The 10,510-nt window shown below is 39.2% G+C and overlaps 1 protein-coding gene across 1 annotated transcript in view; it reads left to right on the top strand.

Moving 5' to 3' along the window:
* The window catches only part of RAB32 (RAB32, member RAS oncogene family), a 56,583-nt gene extending 48,400 nt beyond the window's left edge, over positions 1-8,183 (top strand). Inside the window, exons 2-3 of the mRNA XM_032794518.2 lie at positions 2,363-2,640; positions 6,369-8,183. Coding sequence (XP_032650409.1) covers positions 2,363-2,640; positions 6,369-6,518 — 428 coding nt within the window. The 3' untranslated portion in view covers positions 6,519-8,183. The remainder of the gene's footprint in view (positions 1-2,362; positions 2,641-6,368) is intronic.
* Positions 8,184-10,510: the final 2,327 nt, after the last annotated feature.

Genomic DNA, 10,510 nt, shown 5'->3' on the forward strand with positions numbered 1-10,510 from the left:
TTCTTATTTTATTCCTGTTAAAACACTTCACACGCCAATCAGATGGTTCTAGTGGGGCCAGAGGGGGGGGAACACGATTCCATCAGTTGTTGCTGACTCCAGATTCTAGCAGTTGCTTGGCTGGCACCTTTTTGATCCTAAAAAGGTTCATTCCTAACAGATATCTCAGATTACATTTAAGACCTGATACTAAAATAGGATACTGTCTAGAAGGACTTGCTGCTGAGCTAAACTGTTTTAATTCCTTTCCTTTGTAGTGAGTTGTGCAGTACTGCTAATATTTGTTTACCTCTGCTGGGACGTACATATTGTAGTCAGCTAAATAGTCTCCTTTACCCAAAAAAGTTAGTAAGGCAGAGAGATTTGCTTGTTGAGCACTTACAAATATGTAGCTGAGATGACAGTAGCATAGTTGCTATTTAACTACCTCTTATATTAGAAGACCTTGCATTAAGCAAATCCTGTATGTTCAAAAGGATTACCACAATGATGGGCATGGTATGAAAAACATACACTATACAATATGGGTGGAAAGTGTCTCCCCCCTCCAATCCTCCCCTTCCTAGCTGAATTTCCTAACCTCACTTTGATATTCAAGTATGGTAATACAGATCTTATATGTATGCCCAACTTTCTCATGGATATTTTGTAATACACCATACACTGAAACATGACTCTTGGCTAGACTATTATGAGCATGCTTCTGGGCTTTATGCTTTAAACACAGAAGTGAAAGTAAAAATATGAACTTGGCTTCAGTCTAAACGCATACAAGTATATTCATATGCTTAACAGTTTAATTTCCTTTAGGGATTTTAAGGAGAGCAGTCTTTGGTATTTTAGAGATGCAGTAGTGACAACAGCTAGCATAACTGGCTTTCCACTATATGCCCAGAATTTAAATCTGAATGGATTCTGTTCTCCTATCTTTAACTCTCTCAAAAGAGGCTTACATTTTTTATAACTGGGTGTGGTTCCTTGTTCAACTCTCTGAAGTAGTTAATTGTTAGAAGGCATTCCAGAGATGAGTTTGAAAAGGCTTAACCTTAAATTAAAAATGGGTTCATTGTAACGCTGCATGTGTAGCCACTTCTTGATAGTAACAAATGCCTCTTAAGTACTTGTCCCCTTCTGTTTGTTACATACACTTCATCCTCCAAGTCTGATTCCCTAAGAAGAACTGGAGACTTCTGTTACTACATGGTATATGTCAATTCTCAACGCAACTGTATCTCTGACCCTTTCATGGCTTCCTTGAGGGCACTCCTATTAAGTGATGGCCCAAGACCTTTCTCAGAGCAGGATCCCACAGCTTTCTAGATGAGGGTTTGGGCTACAATTAACTGATCACCTGAGTAAGTCTGACTTCAGCACTTGCAGTCCTGGTCTCCCCAGGGCAGTGACAGCCAACTTTCATAAAGCAAAGTATCTATCCAGAACAAAAGTGTGAGAGAACATTGTCATAAACTGCTTATATACAGGTCTTGTCAAGCAGTCACATTTATCTTTTGAAATGGAGACCTTGGCAGGTTTCACAGTACTTCTGGCCCTTTCTGCAGTTCTGTCACTCTTGGTCATAGCATCATGTCTGGTCTTGGACTGAGCAAATGTCCCTCTCCATTGTGAGGCTGGTGACCTGGTTAAAGGTGACCCAACTGGTATGAATAAGTTCCTCCAGGACTGAGGCATCATCAGACTGGTTACCAGTCTAAGGATTTGTATTAATTACTCCAGTGATGTCAATTCCTGCTAGAAATTCCTGTGACTCCTCTGTGGAGCTAGAATAGAACTTCTAGCTCTTACAGATATATATATAGAGAGAGAGATACAGTATTCTCAAAGATACTACGTGTCCCCATAACATCTGTCATGGTATGCACTGTTGAAATAGCTGTTAAATTTAAGCACTCTGTAGATCCACTGTGGGCTCTCTGAAATCTGAACTATAGGGTCTAACACTTAAGAAATCATAGGAAATGATTTGAAACGTCTTGGTGTAGGTCTAGCAAGCCAGTAACACTTCAGAGGTCCATTACTTTTTGTCCTGGGAAACACTATCAATGCAGTATTCGACAAAGAGGAGTTAAAACCACTACCACTGACTATTGACAAATAATTGATATGAAGCAGTCATCAATTTAGAACAGTTGTACCATATTCTGGTATGCATTGCATATCTATGCAATGGTCTTTGTATGCTGATTGAATGCAACAAGGGGACTTAATCCTAGGACCAGGTGCATCAGTCTGACAAACTTGGTTTTGAAAATTGTTTTATCTACCTGGGATAATTTCAGTTTAGATCCATAGTTTTTGCTGATTTAAAAACAAATGTAAAGTTGTTGCTCTGTTTGTCTTTCAGGCCAGGAGCGTTTTGGTAACATGACAAGAGTGTACTACAAGGAGGCAGTTGGTGCTTTTGTGGTCTTCGATGTCACGAGAGGCTCCACTTTTGAAGCTGTTTCCAAGTGGAAACACGACTTGGACAGTAAAGTGCTACTTCCAAATGGCAGCCCTATCCCTGCCGTTCTCCTTGCAAACAAGTGTGACCAGAAGAAAGACGGCAGCCAGAATCCCTCTCAAATGGACCAGTTCTGCAAAGAAGGTGGCTTTATTGGGTGGTTTGAAACATCTGCCAAGGTGAGCATTCCTGAAAAATAAAGATGGTCTTGTAAAAGTTATGTTTAGTCAGTGCAAAGTATTAGCTTATCAGTGATCCTGGAGGCAGGCTCTACTACCAATATCTCAGCTGATCGTTCCTTTGTGGGACTTATTAGTTTGTCCTCTTTTGCCCAGTTTCTCTTCCTGATGTGAGTTTGTGTCACGCCTTGAGCTGCTCATGTGCCTGTTCATTGTGGAAGGCAGGTTGTGTAAGAACCCAAAATTAAAATCCTGGGGAAGGGAAACTTTTTAAAACCAGGTCTTCTGAGTCACTGCTTTAGTTAAACCACTGGTAGTCAGTATCCAATGATAGATAAACAATATCTCTTGTTAAAGAATCATGTACAACTGGTACAGTAGACTTTATTCTGTTTTGTTCCTTGACTTATCTGATTCGAATAGCTATTTGTAGCAATAAATTATTATTCTTGATCTGTGTAGCTACATATGGGATGTGATTAAACTAGTAAATTAACTGCACAAAATGGCAAATCTGAAGAGTTGGGAGAAGCTTTTCAGTCAGTTCCCAAGGTAGGCAAAAGGTTCTTGCCAAGTCTTTAAATGGTTACTGTTTTATTCTAGTAACACATTCTAGCCATCCTTTCATCTAATCTGTCTAGCATAGAGGTGTGGCTTTTGTTTTTTGTGTGGTGTCTTTTTGTTTTCTTTGCATAGCATCCCATCGCCATAGTACTTCAGTGCTTTCCTGTTTTGCAGTAATGAATCCCTAGGGGAATTCATAGAATCTCCCTTAAGGAGTTAATTCCAAATATGAAAAACTGGATTGAGTCTGAATTCTGAAGACTATTGTCCTACTTGATCCTTTGATATACTGTACTAAACCACAAGGCCCCTTTGCTCCCCTCCATTTAGTTGCCCACTTCCCCTTCAACTGTCTGAGATGAGTCAGCAAGGAAAATAGACATAAATGTGAGATCTGTTCCAGGCAGCGAGCATGTGAAAAGAGAAGTGAAAAATGGGGGAAGAGAAGAGACTGGGTAGAGGAGGAAGGGTACACCTTAAGTAAGAGCAGAGATGGAGAGCTTTGACACTTAAGAGGAGGTGATTGCATTAAGCAAACCCAGTGGAAGGAGGTGGGAAGAGGCCAGGAGAGAGGTTACAATAGTTTAGGCAAGAGAGTGCATGCCTTGTACAACGTTAACAGACTTTGATAACGCAAGAACGCTGCCTGTCAGTTTGTTGCTACAAGAAACTTGCATTGCTGGTATAATGAATACCTTGCTTCTTGTGTCTTAGATTTAAACAGAAGCTTTGTAGCTGTAAATTCCATTATGGGTAACTTTGTTCTCTCTAACCTTTTTAGATCTGTCTGGATATAGTACTTTTTTTAAAAGTCATAAATTGCAATAATTACCCAAACTGAGTTGAAGGTTCAGTGTCTCTTACAGCAGTGCAGCAGCTGCACTTCTTTTGATGCTCTAAGTACAGCACATTAGATTCTCTCATCAGAGAAACAGAATAAAAAATTCCATCTCAGAAAGCAAGTTGAGAACTGACTTGTTCCCAAATACGTTTGTATTTAAGGTTCTGAGATGGGCTACAGTGAACTATTTTAGAAAGCATTTTGAGTCGTCTTTGGCTCTCTCTAATCATAGTTCCTTTGTGCACTCAAACTGGGGGGAAAAAAAGGCAAATAATAAACACCCTTCAGAAGTGGGAATATTTTTGATATCCACATGTACATCTGGAGGGTATCTAAGTCAGCCTAGTAAAAGGGGAAGTCCGTATTTGTCCCTATCCCCAGGCAGTGCCTATTTATCCTTGTATAGTGTTAATTCCATAGCCCCAGAACATAGTTGGCTGTGACCAGTCACAACCAAATGCATCCTGTGCAAGTGTATGGGCTCATGTTGGTGCACTGACTAGTAAATTACATCCTCATGTTGCCGTGGGAGCTGCTGCAACTTGCCTTCAGGGGAAGGCAAGGATAGGATGGCTCTAAATATCGTCAGGGTTCTCCACAGAACATGCTGATTGTACAGATCACACATTGCACTGTCTGGTCTTCAGAATGCCTTGACGAAGCTCCTTCATCTATCAGCTGGTGTGGTTTACTTTGGGCCAGCTGGCTAGTGCACACTTGATCAGCAGGGGGAAAGTTTTACAGGTACTTTGCACCATTGTAGCCACTGTAGGCAGGCTTCCTTGCCCTGGGAGTCCAACAGCCTGGGCTTCACCTGCAGAAGCCTTCATAATACAAGACTGAGGTCTTCAGTTTTCTTGGTTAACAGTAACAAAACATCCCTTAATATAAAGTATCATTTACTTCTGAGCTTTTATAAAACCCAGCATTTAAGGCCTCTGAGCATGCAAGACTAAATATTTGGTCTTTTGAATGCCATTACTGAGGATGGTCTAGAAAACATTGAGGTTACAAGGCAAGGTTTAAAAACAATATGGATAGCCTTGCCATCCACCCATTGTAGTTCATCTTGCAAATATTGCAAGATAAAATAAATGGCCAAAAAAACCCACTCAAGTAAATATCTGGCAGCGTGCATGTTGGTATGCCAGAGGGCGTTAAGCTGCCAAATGCCTAAGCCACTTATTTTAAAGTTCTATTATTTGGTTTCCAAATCTCAGTTAAATAGTGAGAGCCATCAGTAAAATCTCTGGCAAGTTAGCATTCTAATCCTTCATTTTAGGAAGCTTCTGTTTTAGTCACTTTCTCACTTCAAGTCCTTTATTTCCACATTTCCCTCTTCCTCCCTCCCCCCTGCACTCCCCAAAAATAATCTGTTATAACCAAGTGTTGGGTTTATATCTCTCAATCCATCAATTCAAACCCCGTTTCTTGTTTCATTTTAAATGACGTGCGGGAAGGTGAAGATTCCTCACTCAAGCTTGACTGTGCCCTGTATCTTGCATATCTTCATGTTCTAAACACACAACTCAAAGTATACATGCTTTACTCCATGGATTTTTATTGTAGCCCACAAAGTACCAAGATAGACTATCCTCCTGTCTGTCAGATAATTAACCATTGCCTCATCCCAATTTCCCATTATGGTTGAGAAGTGATTCCCTTGTCAGAATCTGACTTGGTCATTCACATTGCTTTTCAAAGCCCTTCTTACTTTTTTCTCTTCAAAGCAGGAGAGGCAAGGAACTAGATAAGAGAACTTGGCGTGCTTTTATTTGGGTATTGGTTCTAATTGTAGCTCTTATGTCTGCTTGGACAATTGGATGGGTGTGCTGGGACAGCTCCGTTAAACTGAAATAGGCAATATCCAAGTCACTGCATCCCCTCTCATCATTTCACTGAGGCAGTAAGTCCTGTTCTATCTTATCCGCCTTCCTTCTACAGACTTGGTAATTTCTGTAGATTCCCTATAGATTTTTCTACAATACCCATGTTCCAGAACCAGATCCTCCAAGTAAAGCACTTCACTGTACACCAAAATGGGCCAGTGTGTCCCCTTCATCAAATTGGGTGAACCTATCCTTTTTCTATACAAGGAATGTACAGTGAAACTAGATAACGTTTTTCGTGGTTTAAAGGACATGCAGCCTTCACCTAAGGCAGGAATACTAAGCAATGTGTTCAACTCTATCCAAGCTGCTTAAGTCAAGTTACAATTTCCACAAGAGAGATCGTATTTGCCAATCTTTTTAATAGGCAGATGTGACTATAGCTGGTGAAAAGATCACTGACTTTTTTTTCTAAACTTTCACAACTTTTTCAGGACAACATCAACATAGATGAAGCTGCTCGATTTCTGGTGGAAAACGTCCTTGCCAACTACAAAAGCTTTCCTAGCGAAGAGAATGATGTGAGCAAACTAAAACTGGACCCAGACCCTTTGAGAGCAGACAGTAAATCACAGTGTTGCTAATGTTACCTTTACTCTTGCATGTAAATGAAACAGAATGAGCAGCAAGATTCTTGCTCCTCAGACCAGACTGCTGCTATGGTGCTGCATTAAGGACAATCCAAGTGATGGGTTTGGTTCTCTTTGAATTGGTGATATTTTTGGGTGTTTACACATTTTTGTTTTTTGTATAAAATTGAAAATGTTTTATCATTTATCCTCCACTAAAAGAGCAGCTGTGTCTAGCAATTGGTTACCTTCTTCTGACATAAAAACAGAGTGGTGTTTACACTCTGTTCTCTAAGGAATACAGACAACATTCAGTATGACGCGTATCCAGGGTAAGCGTTAGTTCAGAGGATGAATATTGTGGTGTATTCTTGACAGAAGTTGTAGCTGAAATAAGCACTTGCCTCTTTGCCATGAGTGTCCTTATACCCATGAGCTCCCACTCCTGCTTGTCTGCCACTTCTCTCACACGTAGTACTTTGTTCCTGTTGATTTACCCCGTAATGGGAGGACCCTTTAACTACAGCTCTCCTGGAGTAAGTGGGTCTGTTTTCCTGAACTGGACAGGGATAGCTGAGCAGTGGCAGGAGGTCCTATCCTTACTTTGTCACTAAGCCCCAATACAAGGTAAGCATACCACTTGGCAAGTAAGAACAACCAGGGAAACAAGTGTTCTATGTGACATGGCTACTGCAATGATACCGATGCTAGCAAGTGCATCTCCAGTTATTAGCTGAGCATAGTTTACTTCAAATACTCTTAACCAGTTTGAACCTGTAAAACACATTCCAGCACAAATAGCAGGCTTTTCTTAGTGTAGTTCACCCAGTTAAAATAAACCTAAGGAAGCATCACCCGCGTGCACATATTAAAACTAATGGCCAGAAATAATTCATACACTAACGCTTTGAGATGCTAGCTTTAACTTCATCCAGGAGAGGATTGCCAATAAATAAAAATGTTCTAGTTTTGGTTACCTGTCTTAAACTGTTTTTTGTGAAACTAGCGTACAGCATGACTAATTTTGAATTACTCAAATCTTGGTCTTGGGATACCTTTGATTAGTAGTGCATGGAAAAGAGGGATGTGTCAGATGCAACTTAAGATGAATTTAAGGGTTTTTTAAATCACTCAGATATAGTTCTATTACAAAGGCTTTCACTAATTATAAAAATGAATGCATGTAATTCACCCATACAAAGTGGAAATGGAAAATGCGTTACCAATTTTTATAACTAAATATTTTGGAATGCTAAAAGTTCAAGTGAGGAAACTCACCTAGCTTGCTTTGCCTCCTGTTAGGAGGCTGGTTATGTGAAGTCTTGACTTCTGCAACTCATAAATATGGTCAGAATTTGGGGGGGCAGGATGGCTGGTGAAGAGGATTCATTTCTCTAGTGATTGTGGTAATCCTACGTTAAATGGAACTCCTGCTTTCTCTCAGTCTCTGGATGCTGTGTTTTGCCACGTTGTTTTTGCTTGGTCTGACATTGTTAAAGTTTAGGTCATAAGCCTTGTCCATGTGTCAAAGTTAGATGCACTGTCTTTCATACTTTCCTATTAAAGTGATAGGAAAGGGTTGTCATAAGTATAAGCGACTTTTTAATGAGATGCATACAGATACATTCTTTATTTTTAAACAATAAATAAAAATTCAGACACACTGTCATTATTCCTGTGTGAAAGACTCTTGTGTGTTGTATTTAATCTTCTTTTGAGAAGCTGGAATACATCCTCACTGAAGCCTGCAGACTATTTTTCCCCTTTCATTCTGTTCCATTCATTGCCATATTAAACTGCCTCTTGATTTCCTGTTTTATCTTAAGATAATATTAAATTGGTTAAATACTTAATTACCATAACTTGAAAAGTAGGCTGAAGTAGCTTTACTTAGTTTCTTAAAATTCAAAACATGGCTACCTCTCTGTAGACTGTCTTTCTGAAGGGAAAGTGGTTTTGAAAGAATACTTTCTCCATTCCCCTCCTGCAATAGTCAACTCAAGGGCAATGCTATTTTCCCAAATGGATTAAAGTTAGTATGTGGGGTCTTTTATCCTCTTTAGAACACTGGAATATTCTGTAAATTACAAACATGCCTATAAAACCTATCTGCCTGCTAAGTTGCAGCCATTAAACAGAATATTGGGTGGAGGCATGCTATTACCATGGCAGTTATTGGAGCATGCAAGATCTCTGGTTTTTGTACAACTATAATTGGAACCAAAGTGCTTTAACTGGTCATCGGACATGTACGCTGCCCCATTTTTTGATGCTGCTTCAGTAGGCAAATATGTGCAATATCTGAAGATCAGTTAAGCAAAGATTCACGATCTCCTACTTATGTGGCCTTGTGTATTATCAAGATCACTGGATATATGCAATATTACACTAACTTAGTTCATTAATGGATTGAGCCTGTCAAATTGACAAATCTATTCATATAACTGGCACTATTACCTGTTTAAAAGGTCAGTTTAGTTTTAATTAAAAAAAAAAACAAAAAAAAACCCTCAACTAATCTCTTCAGTTTTCAAAACTTTAAGGGAAGAAACAGTCCATGGAAAAGTGTAAATGTTTTTTGCTCTTTCATGTGTCAAATGTGTAAAACTGGTTAATTTTAAAGTAAAGCAATTTTCAAATAGTAGATTGACCAAACTAAGGTAGGTATTCTCTGAAATATAACAGCAAAATTTAAAGTGCAATATTGGTTAAGTGAAGTGTAGACACGGCAACACAAATTCTTAGTTCTCATACCAAGATTTCTCATAAGCAGTCTCCAATGAATTTAGTTGCTGTTGAAATGCTTGAATCGCAGGTCAGTGTTAAATTTCACACAGCCAAAACTAGGAAGTTTACCGTAAACCCAAGATGAATGTAACATTGCATTCCTCTACAGTGATCCTTAGAATCACTGTTGGCTTGAACTTAAATCCATTTTCTGGTGGAGCATTGTGTAAAAGACATTCTTAAATTATCAAAGCCGCCCCCCCCCCCCCCACACACACACACACCCCTCCAGTAGCTTCAAAAGTTCTAATTGGTGGGTTCTGTGGACACAGTTTGCTTAACTTTATTCAAATGCATAGTCTTTATGCATTGGTAAAAAAGCACATACATATGGTTTTGCAAGATGGGGGATTTATAGAAAGGAGCTATAAAAATGACAGTACTATTGACAGCAGTTTATATACACAGGAATCTTTGCCTTCAAAGGTGGGGAATCTAACTTGGTTTTAGTAACTTGAAATGCAGAAATTTTGAAACAGATAAGATTTCCTCTCTTCCCCCCCTCCAATCAATTCAAGTTTCTCCACAGAACATACCTTGGGATGGATATTACAAGGTACAACAATTAACTTACTGGATATTGCCATATAAAGAATTTAGGAATCTACTCCAAAAAAGTTTCTGTAGAAACCATAGCATTATAGTATTTAAATAGTATTCACAGAGTCTCTTCTGAATCAGAAAACATTTGTTTCCATTGCCTAGGATCTAGTGCTGGGGTCAGCAACCTTTCACAAGTGGTGTGCCGAGTCTTCATTTATTCAATCTAATTTAAGGTTTTGCGTGCCAGTAATACATTTTAATGGTTTTTAGAAAGTCTTTCTTTCTAGAAGTCTATAATATATTACTTTACATACAACAAGAGTTTAGTTAATAAGGTTTTTAAAATATTTAAGAAGCTTCATTTAAAATTAAATTAAAATGCAGAGCGCCCCCCGCCCCAACTGATGGCCAGGACCCAGGCAGTGTAAGTGCCACTGAAAATCAGCTCAAGTACTGCCTTTGGCACACATTCCATAGGTTGCCTACCCCTATCTAGTGAATGGACTATAAAATGTAATCAGACAGACAAACTAGTTCACTTTTTTGGGGACCGGTTAATGGAATGATCAGACTGACATACTTATGTTCAGTCTTGTGTGGATAGATATCTGACATCTAATCTCCAGATACTGGGAACAATCTTGGAGAAATTCCTACTTTCTTTATCCTTGCCTGAA

Source organism: Chelonoidis abingdonii, chromosome 3 (assembly GCF_003597395.2).
Source record: "Chelonoidis abingdonii isolate Lonesome George chromosome 3, CheloAbing_2.0, whole genome shotgun sequence".
Lineage (NCBI taxonomy): Eukaryota > Metazoa > Chordata > Testudines > Testudinidae > Chelonoidis > Chelonoidis abingdonii.